The sequence below is a fragment of the Eptatretus burgeri genome, chromosome 2 (assembly GCF_056783735.1).
Source record: "Eptatretus burgeri isolate ZD-2024b chromosome 2, Ebu_testis_v1, whole genome shotgun sequence".
Lineage (NCBI taxonomy): Eukaryota > Metazoa > Chordata > Myxini > Myxiniformes > Myxinidae > Eptatretus > Eptatretus burgeri.
In genome coordinates this window covers 73399879-73420331 of record NC_140962.1, presented here as the reverse complement: position 1 = coordinate 73420331, position 20453 = coordinate 73399879, and the positions used below count along the sequence as shown (strand labels likewise).

At 44.6% G+C, this 20453-nt stretch overlaps 1 protein-coding gene across 6 annotated transcripts in view; it reads left to right on the top strand.

Moving 5' to 3' along the window:
- Positions 1–20084, top strand: part of TMEM39A (transmembrane protein 39A) — a 113588-nt gene extending 93504 nt beyond the window's left edge. For 5 of the 6 annotated variants that reach the window (XM_085869829.1, XM_085869830.1, XM_085869831.1 and 2 more), the window contains 5 exons: positions 3090–3179; positions 5617–5794; positions 18957–19144; positions 19240–19360; positions 19608–20084. In XM_085869829.1, coding sequence (XP_085725955.1) covers positions 3090–3179; positions 5617–5794; positions 18957–19144; positions 19240–19360; positions 19608–19829 — 799 coding nt within the window. In that variant the 3' untranslated portion in view covers positions 19830–20084. The remainder of the gene's footprint in view (positions 1–3089; positions 3180–5616; positions 5795–18956; positions 19145–19239; positions 19361–19607) is intronic. The other variant, XM_085869833.1, reaches the window with a different exon arrangement.
- The last annotated feature ends 369 nt before the right edge of the window (positions 20085–20453 follow it).

Below are 20453 nucleotides of genomic sequence, written 5' to 3'. Positions count from 1 at the left end.
TGGCTCCTTTTGAGCCGTTCCTCCTCTCGGAACTTTCTGAGTTCTTCGTTCTCCCTCCGGAGTTTTTCAATCTCCATGGACGCCAATTCTGCTTTCTCCTCGAATTGGTTAACTTCAAATTCATGTTCTTTTTGTTTTCTCTCGCACTGTTCCTCTCGTTCTTCCCTCTCCAATCTCGTTGTCTCCTTCAATTGACTGATTTCTCCTTCCTGCTTCATTCCTTGCTCCTTCCCTTTCTCCTCGTACTCCAACCTATTTTTTTCCTTTTGTCGTTCAGTTTCAAATTCATACTCTTTTTGTTTTCTATTCCACTGTCTCTTGTTCCTCATTCTGTAATGTCGTTATTTCCGTCAATTGGCCGATTTCCTTCTCCTGTCTCATTCGTTCTTCTTTGTCTTTTTTATTCCACTGTCTTTCTTGTTCCTCATTCTGCAATGTCGATATTTCCTTCTGCCTCATTCGTTCTTCCTTCATTACTCTTTCTTGCATCTCATTCTTTAGTCTGACCTTCGCTTCCAGCTGTTCAATCTGTACAGTGTGGTTCCTTAACGTTTCATTCTCCGTTCTCTCTCTTTCCTTTTTTAACGTCCTTAGCTTGTTTTGTAATTTTCTCTCTTTGGTTTCGTGTTCCAGTAACTCAGAAACTTTTTCCCATTTTTCCTCACTCCATTCCTTTTCTTGCACATCTCATCCCTTTCCCTGCTCATCTCATCATACTTCAACCTTGCTTCTTCTTTGAATTGTTCCTTATCTTCCCGTTCTATTTTTACCTTCTCTTCTAGGCTTTTTCTGTTCCGTTTGCCTCTTCCTGTCTCTCGCTCCAGATGTTCCTCTACTCTTTTTATTGCCAAATCGTGTCTCAATTTTTGCTCTTCGAGCTCGGCCTTCCATTGTTTCTCCCATTGTTTCCGAAGCCTGCCAATGTCCGCCTGCCTCGCCTGCCATGCCCACGTGGTTTGAAACGGTTGTTGAGAGCACTCGCCTCGTGTCGTGCCGTTCGTTGCGCCAAAAATAGCAGCTGACTCCGTGCTGCGCTGAGGTGCGATCGTGCTGCCATTATGCGCCGCCGTTTGCCGGCAAAGTCCGTGCTCAGTATATGGGATTGAGCTCCCCCGTTGATGAAAATAACAAGTACCGTTCCGGGCCATGGATTCCACATTACTACACATAACTAATCCACCCGGCACCCGTTTGCCTTGAAAAGCCATCTTATTTCGTGGAATTAATTAATTTTTAAATCGCTCGTAATTTGGTGGGAATTGAGGGTCGCTCCACTCACCCCTGGTCCGATTCCCGTGAATTTAGTTGGAGACTGGGTGGATTCTAATCTCACTCCCGGACACCAGTGTTACGAATTCTGGCCCGCCTGGCGTGCGATCGGCCGCGTAACTCCAATCGCAACTGCGTCGCCCACCGGACGGACAATTCAGTCGTGACCCTCCTGGAACTACTGCCAGGAGCCAGTCACGGGTGGGGGTTCAACCTCACCACGATCGTGCCAATTGCCCACCCGCGCAGGATAGGGTTGCTCGCCAAATTCGACCAACCAAAGTACCTGCGCGAGTAGTCGACCGGGCGATCGTACCTCGCCGCAGGTCGGCCTCGGACACGAACCGCTTAAGCGGTCCGTTCCGTGCTACAGTGATAACCGAGTGGTGTTATCGCCGACCTCGACGGATCAGATTCTCTTCTTTACCCAGGTGTTCAAAACCCACTACTAATTTATTCCGCGATTCAAGATGGCACATTCAATGGGGAAAGAGACGACGAACGGGATACATTTCACACAAGGACATTTATTACAAAGCACATATTGCACACAACACAAGCAAGGAATCATGCAATATACAAGAAAAGCGTTACCACCGAATACGAGCAATGTACAGTCACTTACACAGGTCTAACTTATAGGGACACGGCGCCACAGCAGTCATACAAAAGCAAAATAAATGGAAAGAAAAGACCCCCTCACATACAAGGGGGTCAGGCTGGACCACTTGGGTCTTCATGACACTGGACCTGGGAGACCGAACGGGTCCCGCGAGACCGTAGCAGGTTACCTGCCCCCTCGAGGGGCGACGGTCGGCGAGCCCTCTCTGGCACTCTCCTCTCGTGCGCCCCTCGACCCGGGACCACTGCTCGCAACCCTCACGTCTTGGCGCCCAGAGGGAGAGACGAGCCTTCGATCCAGAGCCCGACGAGTCCAAACACGACGATCCAGAGCCCGAAGAGTCCAAACACGACGTCCCAGGCAGGAGAGAGGAAGAATCCAACGCGATGATCCAGGCAGGAGAGAGGAGGAATCCAACGCGATGATCCAGGCAGGAGAGAGGAGGAATCCAACGCGATGATCCAGGCAGGAGAGAGGAGGAATCCAACGTGATGATCCAGGCAGGAGAGAGAAAGAATCCAACGCGATGATCCAGGCAGGAGAGAGAAAGAAATCCAACACGACATCCACCAAGAGACCGAGCCCGCGCGCGGTCCGCCCTATATAGCGCGGGGCTCCGCCCCTTCGCTCCACCCCCTTTTTGGCTCCGCCTCTCCTCTAGCCCTTTCGAGAAACTCCTCGAAAAGGGGCGTTCTCTCCTCACGGCCGCCTCACACCCCGTATCCACCAATCGCCAGCGAGCTCTCGCAGCCTCTCCCGTCAGCCCCCGGCGCGGCAAAAAAAGGCGGGAAAACTCGCGCGCCGTTGTCGGCCTTTCACGGGCCTTCATTTGAAGTCTTCGGACGGTCCAAAATAATGATAGAACAGAAAAACGGCTATCTCAAAGAGTCGCAGCCTGATGAATCACACGAATTACCTTTAAACAACGGTGGGGAACTATCTGCACATAAACTTAGCGTCATAACTGATCTAAGGACCCTTTATGGTGTATTGCGAATTTCCACAGTCGTAACAATATATTGCATCTTTATGCAGTGCTTCATAGCCATGGTAACGTACATAAACCTCATTTACAAAACGTGGCTTTTATAATCAAAGACAATCTGGTGATTTATTTACCAGTTCATGCCGATATGAGGTTTGCTCATATATGGCTGTTACTGCTATATATAATTAATGGAATGATGTCTCCCTTGAGTTTCTTACATGATAATGGAGACGTGGAGCTTGGTTCCGGCTCGGCCTGGTTTCGGGATGGAGAAGTTCTGAACTTGCTAATGGAAACGAGGCATGACAAACATTTTTTATTCGCTTGCTTTTTTGTTTTCTTCTGCTGTTACCTTGTATTTTTGTGGGTTGACTAATGCCTTGTCTCCATTAGCAGGTTTGAGCTGTTTGTGACAGGTCCCATTCTTGATAGCCTTGCCCTGGGGTGAATCTCAATTTAGCAGCTTTAAACCCAAAGTGACGTCAAGCTGCTTTTGTGAGCAGGTTGTACTGACCTGTACATTTGACTCATTGTTACAAACTTCCCATGGGCGTCGAGGCCATTTGGCCCATCATGCCTGTGCTTTATCCATGCCCCATTTATTTAATGGAAGTTTATCTTCTACTCGCGACATACTCATGCTACGTATGGGTGGAATCTAAAGTCTGGAAAAAAAAAAAGGTTTGAGAAGTTTTGTAATTACCGCTGAACGACGTAAACGATTGTAAACGTTGGTTGTAAAAGTAAAAACAATTGGTTGTAATAACGACGTCTATTTGTAAACTTTGGTCATCGTTTGCATTTGCTTGTAAAAGCGATGTAGCCATCCGACGGTGGGCCAACATTGACCCGCCAGGCAAAATCACTTTGGCTTAATGTCGGGACTGACGTTGGTCCAAAGTCAGTGGGTTAGCTGGGTCATTACACATTTAGCACTTTCCTATATTATGAGGGCTGCTGCTCACCATGAATGTGCTCTATACCCCCACCAGACATGTTGTCGTACACTTCCAGTGAATCACTCAGTGATTCACTGGAAGACTGGACTGGACTGAGAGACTGGACTGAGTTGTGAGGGAATTGTTGGAAAAAAAAAAGTTTACATACTTTCAGCATGGCAGTTATCTGATAAATGATAAATAAAGGTCGAGTTTGCCTCTCCCCCCCCCCCCCCCTCAGGATGAAGGGCCCCCAGCCTGTGTTCCTCTGGCATCGTTGTTATTCCAGGCGTGTTGTGCAGGGACCCCCAAAATGCACAGAAAATTTTGTAGGGCTGGCCCCAAAACTGTGGGGGTAGTACTGTGAAAAATAAATGTACCTTTACTTATGATTATATGAAGCTGATAACAACTATGGTTTACCGAACCAGCGAATGTTTCTCCATGCGGTAAATGGTAAAACTGCTAATGGCGAACCCGCAAATGATTTCCATGTGGAGATAGAGCAGCTTCTTACGGGTGGATACTCAAAATCGGAATTGTATTGATAAATTTATGAAACCCCCTTCCCACCTGAGGACATCTGCTGGAGCCCAAAATGTTCCACAGAAAGTTTAGCAAGGCTAGCCTCAAAACTGAAGGAGTAGTTCAGGGATGGATGGATAGACAGCCAGTCACTTCTGTTTTATTATACAGATGATACTAACCTATTCTTTGGCATTCCTTTATTATTACAAATACAAAACCTTGGCGTTTCTTGGACTGTGGTAAATATCTTATTGCTTGTCTCCGTAAGTTCTTTGTGAATGTACGCATGAGGTCGAACATTATTCCGACATTAATGGGACATTACTGAGAAGCATTCTCTTAATCTTCTTCTTGATTTCAGACATTAATGGGACATTACTCAGATAGATGTATTCTCTCGTTCTTGTTGCTTATTTACTATTTATGGTGAAGTATGTGAATGGAGTGGATGACTAAGAATGAGGAAAATTGAGGACTGAAGCTGAGCGAGATGGGCTCAGAAATATGCGATGGTGATTGCTTGTTTATGGCATGACACATTACATCGATCTCACTGCTAATGTCACACGTACCCAGCTGGACCTGGAGGCACCAAAGTAAACTCAGACCTGACTTTCATGATCGGGCCAAGTTCAAGCGGAAAATTACAGTCGAAGAGACGCAACCAGGCCTGTCCCAAATGGCTCGAACCTGCTAATGGAGACAAGGCATTATTATGCACCATGTAGACTTGTGGTTATATTGCATACCATGTATTGAAATGGTGTGCCAAACTAGATTAGAGAGAGACTTGAGAAGAAAGGTTTCCAAGGGATACATGGCAGAGACCATGAGTTGAGGTTCAGATGGGGGAAGAAAGACATCTTCAACATGCCTCGTAGTTTTTGGGGCCATCTACATATTACATCAGGTATAGATATTGAGGATCAAGGGGGCTGAATTGTGAAAAACGAAGGAAGAGAGAGTAATTAAGCTGGGAGGAAGCTACATCTGAACAGTATGAAAAACGAAGGTACGACATGGCAGTGAATAATCGGGTATGAGGAGGTCGCATGATTTTGACTATTTTGCATCTGTAATATGTTGATGAACACCTGGAAAAGCAGTGTTGAAGCAAGCTGGCAACCTTTATTTTTCTCAATGAACTTGTTCCACCATTTTTTTTTTTTGTTAACCTATACCAAATGCTTTTTCCAATTTTGTAGATGCATTCATCATTTGTATAAAAATTTCATCAATCAAGAGCTAATGTACCTCTTTGTATTCCTTAGGCAGCAGTTTGTGGGTGCTAGTGTTTTGCCACCACATGCCTGCGCCTTGTCCCCACCAGCTGTGCGAGCAGAGGTTCAGCTCTTAAAGTGGGATTTCAACCTCCGCATCAAGGAAGTTTTGTACAACTCTCTACTTTCAGCCTACTATGTTGCATTCCTGCCACTCTGCTTTCTTAAGGTGATCTTGCCGATTGGCTAACAGTGCACATAAATCGGAATGCATGAAATGATTAATGTACAAGTCTATCGAAAAATAATTTGTTGCTAATGATGATGATTATTTTTCACATTTGATAATTATATTTTTCCAATCGGATGTAATTGCACTCCGTGACAGATTTCTTGAATCGATGGTTGAAATGGCATTGTTGGAAAGGAAAAAAACAAACAAGCAAAAAACAGTGGTCAACTATTACACTGTCTGAGGTGCAACATTCTAATTCATTGTTCAGTGTGATATTCACAACTTTTATTGAGCCTGAATGTGATTGGTTGCAGCACAGAAGCAATCTTGATTGTAATTGGTTGAGGTGAAGCAGTTCAGGATCTCGTTCGTTCTTCTAAATAAATTTTGATAAAACCCGGAATAAAAAGGAGAGCCGAGTTACTCTCACCGAAGGAGAGGGTATTGCGTTTGGGTCTTATTTGTTTGTTGGATTCGCTATATATGCAAGATATCCCTTATTGTCGGGTTTTGTGTGTGTGTGTGTGTGTGTGTGTGTGTGTGTGTGTGTGTGTGTGTGTGTGTGTGTGTGTGTGTGTGTGTGTGTGTGTGTGTGTGTGTGTGTGTGTGTGTGTGTGTGTGTGTGTGTGTGTGTGTGTGTGTGTGTGTGTGTCTGCAACGCGAGGCTCCACAGCACGAACCAGCGAACCGATTTCGATGAAACTTTGCCAACAGATGAATATATACTGGGAATGTGCGCGTTTGAATTTCGTTGCCGAGCAACTACCCGTTGCTGTGCAGCGGCCGAACAACCGCGTACAGTATTTTCAATACTTGTCCTTCAGTTTTGAATGTAGAGAAACGAGACTTCAGAATACAACACTTCGAGATATTTAGAAAATTTTACTCGAGCCGATTTTTGATTGAGGTTTTATTTTTTCAAATGGTAGTCCTTCAAAAATTGGGTGTCTATTTACCGTCATTTAAGGTGTGTATACAGTGTTTGTAAGGAACTACACCGTCGTTCCACCTTCGAGCTCTCCTCGATCCAAACGTTTTTGACCAAAGTGAAAAGGATCCAAAATAAATGGAATCACTGGCATTTCTGTCTTTGTGGATTTCTAATAATATTATGTTTATTTATTTACCTAAAACGATTCCCCACCCACACACCACCTCCAATTATTTATTTATTTACCGAAAACAATTCCATGACCCACACTCCGCCTCCATTTATTTATTTATTAACCAAAAACTATTCCCCACCCACACACCACCTCCATTTATTTATTTATTTACCGAAAATGATTCCACGATCCACACACCACCTTCAATTATGTATTTAGTTACCGAAAACGATTCGACGACCCACACTCCGCCTCCAATTATTTACTTATTTTCCGTAAACGATTCCACGATCCACACACCACCTTCAATTATTCATTTATTTACCGAAAACGATTCCACGACCCACACACCACCTCCATTTATTTATTATTTAAAGTGGGAGTGGCGTAGGAAAATGGGCGAGGCTTATGAAAAATATTGTGTGGCTCAGGAGGTGTGGTCAAACAAGAGCATTGAGAGAGGCTTATCGGGTTTTCCGTGTGTGTGTGTGTGTGTGTGTGTGTGTGTGTGTGTGTGTGTGTGTGTGTGTGTGTGTGTGTGTGTGTGTGTGTGTGTGTGTGTGTGTGTGTGTGTGTGTGTGTGTGTGTGTGTGCAACGCGAGGCTCCACAGCACAAACCAACAAACCGATTATTTTTCAAATGGTAGTCCTTCAAAAATAGGGTATCTAATTACCGTCATTTTTTATGAGGAGTACCAGTTGACAAAATACGCAATAGGAAAAATCTTGCCAGGCAGAGGAACAATTGTATGTGAACCAATATGTCTTGGCAATGAATCTTCGTCGGTGGATCGGTCAGAATGAAAAGCATCGTATCCAGCACTTCGATCCTCGTGAATCCCTCGTCGCCTACCAGTTTGTTATCTTGCCAAAACTAAGTTTTTGCAAGATATGTTAGTCAGCTTGTATGTTTCTTTTTTTTTCTTTTTTTTCTTTTTTTTGTCTGTGATCACATATAAAAAATTCTGCAGAGCACAGTTATCATTGGAAATTTTTGTAACTTCGCATACCAGAGGCCTATAGAGGTCCCTTTCAGCGCATAAAATTTTGAAGGTCAAAGGTCAAGGTCACTTTGTCGCAAATTAGGGAAGTCGACGAAGCCCTTATTTTTTGAGTAATTTTGATCGGATCGTCTTCAAACTTCATGGGAATATAGTTCATGGTCTGGCGCTCAGCTGATAAATTTTTGGTTGCGATTGGCCTTGACCTTCATGGTTAGCACCTAAGGTCAAACATATTTGATCCCAAGGTCAAATTTTCAAGTTTTAGGAACCATATCGTGTAGTACCTCAAATTGAACACCTCGATGAGTTCTTTCTAGATATGTCAAGCTTGAGACATTATGACGTCATTTGGTGACGTTATGAGGCAAACACATTTTTCATGGTTACTCTATAGAATGATTCTCATCGGAATCTCTTGTAGGCAGATATTCCTCAAGGAATCACTCCTGGTGGATAGCAGCTATGTTCACCTCAATGTGACCTTAAATAAGTCTCACGTGGTCACCTTTTGGTAAGATACGGGTCACCCTGCGGGTGACATTGGTTTATTTGTTTGTTTGTTTGTCCGTACAGAGCTTTCGTGTTTTTCTCCACAACCGTTTGTCGGATTGAGACAAAATTTTCACCACAGGTGCGACGACTCGTGTAGAATGTTTTATTGATAATTATGACGTCATAGGTCACATGTTGTGGCAGCCATGTTGGAAAAACAGAAAAACTGGACCTCTGTATCTCTCAAACTGCACCAAGGAAAAATTGAAACTTGGCACATAGCAAGGACTCCTCATGCGGAATAAGTGTATTTTTTATGACGTCATATGTGCCTTCATTATGATGTCATAATTGCAAAAAAGCTACATCTGAACAGTATGAAAAATTTTGAGGGCCATCTCGGGATGGAATGGTCCACATTAAATAAATTGATTTCATTGGTCACATGATTCAGCAGCCATATTGTTTTTTAAAAAAGAAAAAAACCTTCAAAAATCTTCTTCTCTGAAATGGCTGAACATATCAAGGTGAAACTTTACACGTATGACCGTCTATCCATGAGGAACAGAAGATTCACACATGACGTCATAGGTCACATGGTTTGGCAGCCATATTGTATTTACCCTAAACCCGATCAAAAAAAAAATATCTTCTTCTCCAGAACGGCTGGACAGATAGAGGGGAAACTTAACAGAAATGTTCCAAGTCTCGGGTGTACAAGTTTGTTAAGAAATAATTGATGTCACATGGTTTGGCAGCCATATTGGATTGAAAAAATATTAAATAATGTTTTCTCGAACTGCTTAATCGACATGAAACTTCACAATTATGATCTAGTAGTGATGAGGAATACATATTTTAAATTTCAACTTGATCGGACACTGTCTGGCAGCCAGAATTTTTTATTTTTTTTTTGATCTGGGTTCTTTTTTGCTTTTTTAGGTCATCTCTGTGGAGATGATTTACATCTGTCCATCCACAATCAAACCGAGTGGAGACAAATAACCAATAGCGGAATGGATAGATGTTGATGAGACATGCACAACGATATAACTTTCAAGGTAGTCCAAGGTCGAGGTCAACGTCACGAGGCTGTCAAAGTTGCGAAAATCGTCGATTTCAAATCGTATCTCCTCCCTCATTTATCAAGAGAGATCAAATGTTATTAGTGATTCAGATACTCTGGACTATTATCTAGAACAACACAGGTCATTTTTTTGAAATTTGCTCTCGTTCCGATTTTATAGCCCTTCAAACTTCGTTCTGATTCCCCGTATGGGCCGTTCATAAAGTATTAAAAAATTAAGAACCGGAACTCTCCGAGACAAATATTACATTTGAAGCTTTTGTCAGATTTAACTAAAACAATGGAACACAAGTTTATATGCACACTTACTTTCATTTATGACATTAACATTGTCTTGAATGTCAATTTGTACTTTTATTTTCATAAATTATGTGCTGTGATATTAAAAGAAAAAGGTAAATTACACCGCTAGGGACTGCATCGTCATGGCTTACAAACATCGGTTCATAAGGAACTGCTGGCTTTGCAAGCGATTAGCGATGTATGAGGGGGAGTGGGTGGGTGGTCACTTGCCTGCATACAGAGGGGAGTGGGTGGTTTTGAAACCCGGAAGTAGAGCGTACGTACTTTATGAACTACCCCTATTCCAGTCTGGCACAGAGTTACTTTCAACCTCTGGCAGAGATGACCGGCACTCCCTCTTGGGGGTATTTTTGATTATATATTTTAAAAAGGCTCACTTGGTTGTGCCTGGATGAGTTTGAGGGTAGAAGAGTGGCAGCTGAAATGTGAATCCTATCCACTTTCCTCCTGATGACTTCATTTTTGCTTTTTGCTTGTTTGGGTTCCTTCTGATGACTCCAATGCAGGACTGTACCTATTTGGTCTTCCATTTAATTTGAATTGAATTAATTTTAATCCCATTTTGAATTAAATTGAAGAATAAAAAAAACAAACAAAACATCATGGGTCAGTGTCTGGTGTCCGATCAAGGTGGGGTTGTGTCAAAGTGGGACGTCTTGGTACCCAGTCATCACTGCCAGCAGTTATAAAGTGGCAGTTCTAGTTATGTCTCTTATTAATTATGTAACACATGAGTACACAAATGCCACACAAAATACACCACACAAAACTACACAAATACCAAACAAAACAAGTTCTGGCTCGGATCTGCAATCTGATTGCTCTTTCTAGTTTGAGATATTGGCTGCTCGCTCTGCTCTGGAGCACCCTTTTTCTGGACATTTCAATCTGTCAGTCTGTCCGCGAAACTTTGGTCAAGCCTCGGGGCTAAACCACTCAACCAATTCCAATGAAATTTGGTAGGTAGGACCAATATTTCTGGGAATCGTGTGCTTTTGAATATGGGACCCCGGGCCCTAGCAACGGCATAGCAACGACCCTTTAAAGTGGTCAAAAAATCGAAAAAAAATCAACAACAAAAAATCGAAAAATCAAAGCTTAGAGTTCTGTGCACAATCTGTCTCGCTCCCTTCATGCCAATTTGCAGCCCCAACAAAAAATATTTGTAGGAGGAGATAGGTTTTGGGCGAGTACATGTCGAACATTTCAGAAACGGTTAATTGCGAATATCTCTAAGAGAAAGTCTGATTTTGATGAAACTTGGGTGAAATGTGTACAATGTGGCTAGCATGTACACAAAAATGAAGCTTTCTACACTCCCCCGGCACCATCAAACGCCCCCCGCCTGATAAGGTGGCACATCTCCCCCAGCCAGACCCGAAGCAGATAAACATTCCGAGGCCGGAAGCCCGCTGTCTGGAAGCCGTGGCGCCAATGCCAAACCCGACTGACCTTGGGTGGGGACGCTGAACAGCGCCGTCGGCTGTGTGTGTACCAACCACCCCATAACAACCCACGCATTACAATCAGCTGAGATTCCAACGTATGCCCAAACGGCCTCGGGCGAGAACAGAGAGTTGCGCCCCAGGCGCCAGGCACGTCTGACCTTGCTGAAACCAGAGGTGGGGGTAACGCTGAACAGCGAACCAGCCCCGGCTCTGAGTCGATCTCTGAGACCCACACGGCAATTAGACGGTAGCAATTCCATACAAACCACACATCAAACCCAGGCCCGTCATAAATCAATAAGAACATGATCTGTGCAATTGCAAACTCCTTTTTTCGTACAGCGCGTTCTTCTGATAAAATCCCCGCAGACGACAAAGTAACAACCCGTGGCCCGTGGCAGCGGGAGGCCAATAAAACCTCTTTATTTGCCATGATCGCCCCCAAAGCCTTCACATCACATCCGTTATAACGAAAATCCCATTGATTGATCCCAGCCAAACATATTCTCACATATGAACCGTCGGCATTTATTCCAACAACGTTAAACTGCATCACTTGAGCAATGAAAATCAAATACGCAGTGAACAGCAACCCATGAATCACATCACGTGTCCGTCTCCCGGTTGTCGTCGCGACGTTGCGATGACCTGCTTGTCATCGACAGTCGCGATCCGCGAACTTCTTGAACGCACCGGGCTCGCTGCAACTCCCCGTTGAAATCGCCTGACCGACACAGGCGCGCATTGCATCATGAGCGCAGCCGAAGCGCGAGAGCTCATCGCGGCTGTCATGGCTCCCGTTGCTCCCGAACTGCAGATCATCGTTGCAGGAAGCAATGAACGGCCGCTCCCGTTGCATCGATGCGGCTCCTGCCGCCAGAACCTCGCCCTCGGGTCTCGAAGGAAGCACCGGCGCACCTGGAGGTACGAACTGGAGATCCAGCTCGAGGTGCGCCAACCAGTCCCGACCCAAAAGGGCGAGCCCCTCCCCTCGTACCACAAACACCGAGAGTAGGGCGCTTTGACCCCGGTAGACCACCGAGACGTCTGCCACCGCAAGCGGTGCAATCGCTTCACCGGTGTATGTGCGCAGCAACAAGGTCGTCTTGAGCAGGCGAACACCGCGAAGACTACGAGCCGCCCGCTCGCCCATGACCGACACTGCAGCCCCAGTGTCAACGTAAAACACGATCGGCTCGCCATTCACCTCGACCTCCACCGTGATTGGTCTTGTCACCTCCGGACCAATCGAAAACAGACTCAACATTGTTTGCATCTCCTGCTCCGGCCCGCCGGCATCGCTATGCCCCGGCTGCAGGCCGCTTCCCAGGTCACTGGGGTCCTCCCGCACCTCGCCATCCAAGACCCCAACGGAGGCCCCCGCCATCCGACACACGCTTCAAATGTCCCACCTTGTGACAATGCAAACACACGGTGTTCTTATACGGGCACACTCGTCGCAGGTGCGGACCACCACACCCCCAGCACCCCTGGAAATCCACCTCGCTCCCGGTGCGGCCACGCTGCGGCGCGCGCCCCCGGCCCGCACCGCCAGACGCGCGCGCGACCTGGGGCACCTGGGTCATCGCGTGGACCCCGGGATCAGCCGACATGCCCCAGCTGGAGCTACTCATTACGTCCTGGCCGGCGATGGCGCGGACATCCGTGAGCGTCTGCTCGACAGCCGAAGCAGTCCCGACCGCTGAGTCGAATGTAACGTCGACACCGCGCATCCGCAGAATGGCTGCCACCATCTTCGCGTCTTGCAGACCTGAAATAAAACGATCTCTGAGTCGCGCCGGACGCTCCTCTGCCGTAAACTTGCAAGCCACGGCCGAATGCTTCACCCGTGCCACGAAATCTGCAACGCGCTCCTCCACACCCTTCGCGAGGTGATCGAACTGGTACCGAGCGAGCTGCAATGACTTCTCTGGCGCCATGTGGGTCTTCATCTTCTCCACGATATCCTGAAACGATAGCCCGTCATCACTGGGCTTATCTGGAGCTACCAATTCACTCAGCAGCCGGTAGTGCTCCGTTGACAGTGAGGCGAGCAAGATCGACTTGCGTTTGCCTTCATCATCCACATCATTCGCGTGGAAATAGCAGCCCAATTGTTCAGAAAACAATTCGAAGTCATCTCCCACGAAGACTGGCACGCGCCCGTGCGCCGTGCCCCGACCTTCTGTCATGCTCGAGCTGGCCGTGCTGGCGAGACGCCTGGCTCCGGAGCCTGTGCGTGCGGCGTGCGAACCTGCGATACGCTCTTCGCGATGCGCTCCTCCGGAACCTCGAACCGCGCGGGGTGCGCTGAGTTACTCGCTGCCGATCCGAACCCAACCACCCAGCACACGCCGATCCAAACAGCCTCGTCGCCAAACTGTGGTGTCGTGGTAGTGGTGCTCCAAGGCAGACACGAGCGGGAGAACAGTTCAACCCTGCTTTATTGCATGAGCGAGAGCGTGAGCGTGAGCGTACGTTGCCCGTAACTCCCCTTTATTACGTACTCGATGCACTCGACAAGCCACACGACTTACAGGCTCCCAGGCCACAACGGCTACAGCAACCACTACAACGCCTCAGGCGGCGCGCACTCCTATATCCCTTGCAAGCACGTGATCACGCCGACCACTCCTCCACCACGCTCCCCCACATCATGCCCTGCCCCCGCAGGCCCGCTACACCACAAATTGAACTTCATTCCTTCCCATCATGGACCGACACATGGCGCTGCTCAGCTGGATCATGTACTGATTCCTGAACAATATACAAATTACGAAAATCTCCGATACATGCATACTCTAACTTTCGCTAATTTGTACTCTGATTATCGCGCCGTGGCCATTCGATTGTCAAAGAATGAAATTGATTGATAGCATGTACATGAATATTGGCTAGTTACGTCAGCCAGCTTTCCATCTAGAGTGAGCAGCCATGTCGCCTACCGGCTTGTTTCATCTACTTCTATCTCTATACAATTATAAAAGTGAGGAGCCATCTTAATATGAAATGCAAAAAATAAATTAATGTGTGGATTGAACCTTTTGAGATGCTTTATGTGCCATGTGAACAAGAAACGACTCTTTAAAGATGGGAGTTTATGATATGCTATTCAAAACTCTAATTAAGAAGAACATTAAGCTGAGAATTGTGTGTGTAAAAGAGAACTGGAAAATCCAAAGGCGTGTGGTGTCGATGAAACTTCACCTACTTCTCTCCCATTACATGTCCAAGCTTGTTTTAGTGAGGCTTTGATGCCATCTGCATTGAAATATTTGGGATGGTTATGTAAAGATGCACAGGGAATCCCAGACACAGGAGGAGGCCACATGGCCCACCATGTCCATGCCATATCCACAACCCTGAATTAATTTTGTTTGTGATAACGCAAGGGTGGTGGGTGGAAAGGAGAGGCAGGAACATGAAAGAGTTGAGGGACTGAGGAGTATGAAAGAGTTTAGCGACTGAGGAGCATGAGGTGACTGTCTGCACACGTGACTTGCACTCACCATAGGTTCCTCATTCCATCTTGTTTCAAACTTTGTTCCTTCCTCCCCGTTTTCTCCCTGGCATATATTTATTGATTCAGATATTTTATATTCTCATTTTTATGAATGCTTAATGTGTATAAGGCTTTCATTTGGCATGTATTGCAGTACCGCACTTTGACCGAAGCAAAGTTTGGTATGCCTTGTCATGTAAAAAGAATGTTAAAAAGCAACATCAGTCTCGATAAGACAAATGAGTCATTCCACTTCATATCACCGGAGGCCTCCCAGTTGACCCCCTCAGATTTACTTTAAACTTTCATAAAATAGTTCCCAGGTATCAAAATGAAGCTGCATAAAATTTTAGGTCCATAGATGCGGTCAACTCCGAGATATTGAGGGTTGAAAATGTGGTTGTGGCCCTATTTTTATGGTCGTTGCGAGCATCACAAAATGAACGGCTACTTTTAAACTCCCACAACTTTTTAAATATTAATGCTGGAGCCTTGAATTTTTCAGAGATTATTCTTCTATTCTGTAACTGCTCTGTAAGAAACAAGCATAAAACGGAGTACAGTTATCCCCCGCTATATCGCGGTTCACCTATCGCGCCCCCGGTTCATCGCGGGTTTTCCCTTGGAACCTAACTAATTTTTTTTCTGCGGATTCCCCCGGTATATCGCGGTAATAATATATAAAATATAAATTATTTAAGCAATAAATTATAACGCGTGGTGCTCGACCAGTCACACAACGCACGAGAGAAAGTTTCGCTTGTGAACTTCGAATATTTTCTACGTTTTTTTTCTCCAAGCCCTACGATGCCGCCCAAACGCCCTGCACCTTCTAAGGCTTCTGGCAAGGAACCGAAGCACCAGAGGAAGGTGCTGATGCTCCAGGAGAAGGTTAAGGTGCTCGATATGCTTCGGGAAGGAGAAAGGTTTGCCGTGGTTGGACGAGCACAGCCAAATCGACCAGACCAGACAAGTCGATCTCCGGCACCTTGAACCCGATCATTGCCAAGCCGGCCAGACCAGACGAGTCTATCTCCGGCACCTCGAACCCGATCATTGCCAAGCCAACCAGACCAGACGAGTCGATCTCTGGCACCTCGAACCCGATCATTGCGAAGCCGACCAGACCAGACGAGTCGATCTCCGGCACCTCGAACCTGATCATTGCCAAGCCGACCAGACCAGACGAGTCGATACTTTTTGGGAGGCATCCATTCATCGCGGATTTTCACTTCTCGCGGGGGGTTTGGAACGTAACCCCCACAATAAACGGGGGATGACTGTATACCTCTATTAAATTTTATGGCCTGATCAGTTGAAATCCCCCCAAAAAATGTTGGCTTTGTATGAAGACCCAACTTTGAGACCCCATATATTTTTATTGACCAATCCCAGAAGCTTGAGAAATTTTTTCAGGTAATAACTGTATGGTAGTAGTATTCAAATACATGTTTGCTTTTCTTAATCAGTCATATAATAGTCATGATCCCTCAAAAATTGAAAATTTTCATTTTTCCCCAAAATTCAGGTGAGGATTGCAAATATATGACAAGGTATACCACTTCAAATTGTTCACCATTGGAAAGCATATTCAAATTTACAAAAGTGGCAAATATCAAAGTGGTGTAATGTTTCTATCAATATTTTTAAAATATTTGAATAAATGATGTTCTGCCAGTGCTGTGCGCATTGTGTGTGCTATTTAATGAACAGTCCTTTTACATGTAGTACATATGTGTAGTACATGTATATACAATGTACATACATATCATCTGCTATTAGGATACCATGAACGCAATACTTTGAAATTTGAATTTGTAATTCTTTGTTTCTCATTTGTAAATAGCAATAGCTTAACTCATCTGGCTGGGGCTAAAATAGAACTCAGGAATAGTGGCTGATCTGCTGATGTCAGCAGTGTATATAGTTTCATTCAAGGGAGGACATTTGTTGGGTTCCTTTGGTCCATGTGATGAAAGTTATTGATGCTCCCCTAACGTCAACTGGGAGGCAGTACAAGCTCGCACCCGACTTGGAAAAGCAGATCAAGGACCGATTCAAATCATTTACGTGAAATGTTTTATTGCATTGTTATTGCAGTATGGGATATGTTTTTGTATTATTAATTTGAATCATAGAACTAATCATTCATGATCACCATGGTGCCCACACCATGCACACACTTCATGTATTCACGACTGTGTTAACAACAGTTTTTAAAAAAAATAGAAAATATATTTAAAAAAAATATACCACTTTGATATTTGACACTTTTGTAAACTTGAATATGCTCTTTCCAATGGTGAACAATTTGAAGTGGTATACCTTGTCATATATTTGCAATCCTCACCTGAATTTCAGGGAAAAATGAAAATTTTTAATTTTTGAGGGATCATGACTGTATTATATATGACTGATTAGAAAAAGTAAACATGTATTTGAATACTACTACCATACAGTTAATACATGAAAAAATTTCAAGCTTCTAGGATATGTCAATAAAAAGATATGGGGTCTCAAAGTTGGGTCTTCATCCAAAACCAACATTTTTTTTTTCTGGATTTCAACTGATCAGGTCATAAAATTTAACAGAGGTATACTCATTTTTATGTTTGTTTCTTACAAAGCAGTTATAGAAGAATAATCTCTGAAAATTTCAAGGCTCTAGCATTAATATTTAAAAAGTTGTGGGAGTTTAAAAGTAGCCGTTCATTTTGTGATGTTTGCAACGACCATAAAAATAGGGCCACAACCACATTTTAAACCCTCAATATCTCGGAGTTTGGCCGCATCTATGGACCTAAAATTTTACGCAGCTTCATTTTGATACCTGGGAACTATTTTATGAAAGTTTAAAGTCAATCTGAGGGGGTCAACTGGGAACATTTTCTTTAATTTGGTGATTTCAGATGGAATGACTCAAATGTGCAATTGAAAATATTGATTCCGCTTTTAACAGAATTGTCCTGTATAATTTTCTTTTTCATTAGCTCACCTGCAACGTAGTTTCAGGGAGCTTATGGGATTGCGCATTGTCCGTTCTTCTGTCCACACATACTTTCAACTTCTCTGAAACTACACATACAATTTCGATGAAACTTTACCACAACGGTCATCACCGTGTATGTACCAAAGTTTGTTCATGGCATAAAAAGGGGGGTCTCTGGGGGTTGCCCCCCAAAATAGGTATTTGCTTTGTTCTCAGAAACTACACATGCAATTCCTATGAAACTTGACCACATCATTCATCACCCGTGACGTACCAAAGTTTGTTCACTGCATTAAAAAAAAAATAATCGGGGTCTGAGGGGGAAACTGGACCTCTGTATCTGGAGGGTCGGAGGGCCATAGTCGGAGGGCATTTACCGGGAGGTTGCCACCCCAAAGATATTTGATTTCTTCTCAAATGACACACAATTCTGATGAAACTTGAATACAACCTTCATCACCCAAAGTGTACCAAAGTGTGTTCATGACGTTAGAAAAATCAAGCTCGAAGAGGGTGTAAGGAGCGTGCCCCCCAAAATGTGTTTGCTTTCTTCTCTGAAACCAGACACACAATTTCGATGAAACTTGACCACAACCTTTATCACCCGTGATGTATGAAAGTTTGTTCATGCCATTAAAATATTCTGTCGGTATTTACTTTCTTCTTCATTACATATTTGTGGGTCATCCATGCATCCCAGTGGCTCTCTGATTATTGTACCCAGCCGCTACCAGGTGAGCGCCCAGCGGTATTGCCCGTATTTTTTTTAAATTTGTTATGGGATCAAGTGTGATCAATGAAAATGATTTACTTGTTGCATTCACGCGATAATTAATTATGTTTGTCCACGACATGTGAAATTGCCATCTTGAGGGAGTTATCAAGTAATTTTCTGCATACGTAAATTACATGTGCAAATTGAGTGGGAAAATGGAAGGATTGTAAAAGAGGGAAATGGGAAAATTTTAAGGTGTGCATGGAGAATGAAGCAGATCTTCACTCATTGATGATGGAAATTGAAATTGGATCACTTTTGTTTGAATTGTTATTGCATTTGTAAATTATATTTTGTTTATTCCTCCCCCACCCTACCCTCCATCTTCACCCCTCTATCCCTGCCTTACACTGACCAAACACTCCAGCTTCTCTGGGTTTTTTTTGGTCTTTCTCTGTTACCACTCCAATATTCTTCTTCCCACCTTCTTTCTTCCCTTCCAACTTAAAGAGCACCCAGCATTATGACATGCGCTGGTCATGCGAACATCTACTGCTTGTCTGGGTGAACTCTTTTGTACTGCTCACTGCCCACCGTCTCCCTCCAACTTATTGTGACCGCTTGCATCGTGCTGCCGCACACCTCGGATGCTGGCAGCGACTGGAGCCAGGCGCACATGGCAACACACCACAGCACACGTAAGCCTATGCATAAACACGCGAGGCATCGATGTTTCGAGCAATGCATGTCTTTTCCTCTGCAAAAAAATTAAACACATTTCTGTGCCTGTTAGATGGTCAGAATCGATAATCTGGCCACAGGGAGTACTGGTTCGACATCAGAAGTCCCTATACAGAGCACTGGGAACACTCAACGTGGCTATCCCCTCCGACGTCTCGCATGCGCGCTTCTATGTAAGGCATCCCAACCATGACATTACGAGTGTTGTCGAGATTCTCAGCGTTTTTCACTATAGATTGGTATTTGTATCTTGCGAAGCAGGGGAGTGGAACCTGAGCATTAGTTGAGATAAATAATATATATATTTGGAGAACAACTCACAACCTCTTACGTTCTTTCTCGAAGAAGAGCTTGAACTCAATATGTTTTACTAAATGCGTTGACCTTTCTCACTGACTGGCCTTTTCCCCCCATCTCTAGTTCTTGTTCCATCGGCCACTGCGCATTCTCAACTCGCTGCTCACCATTGAGGGAGCAGTTGTTGTTTATGAGCTCTACGGATTGGCAAGCTCCCGGCGATGGCAGCACTCACTCTCAGCAGCTGTGCTGCTGTTTGCCAATTACGTGTTAGTTTACCGCCTGTTACGTGACCGCCTTGTGCTTGGTCGTGCGTACGCACGAGCAGACTCGCTGCAACGCTGAACTCCTCCTTCAGTGGGAGAGAGGGGCTTTCTGCATGCTCTCCCAGTTCACCAGCTTCTTGGCTTTAAAACTTCTCCAGCTCAACCTCATGGTTATCCAACGATGACCTGTTTGTTGAATCGGTGAAGCAGTACAAAAGTACCATGTTGAGCCATATTGGTCAAACAGCATCGGTATCCACGGAGTATATTTTGCTTTTTTTATTTCTATCGTGCCATGTTTGCTTTTGTTTAATAAATGTTTATTTTAATTTTCTTTGATGGTCTGGCTTCATTCCAAATGATGATTTTAAGAATAACAAGTCTGGAGACGGCAATGGTTCACGAGCGGTATTTGACGATGTAGATTGTTTCAGAAGTCAAGGATGAGACAATGTGATAATTTTTGACCAAGTTGTAAAAATGACCAACATGATGTGGTATGGGTGACAGGTTATTAGCTGCAAAATGTCGAAAACACGGTTTTGTTCAACAACTTTCAAAATTTGACCTTTGCATAATAGTGGGGCAACTTAGCATAACAATTGTGCATTTTGTGAGGAAAGCACCAAATTTTGCACACTAGTAGCCAATCATATTATGAACAGATTTGGATATTGGGCCATCTCAAAATTTTTGATGGCAG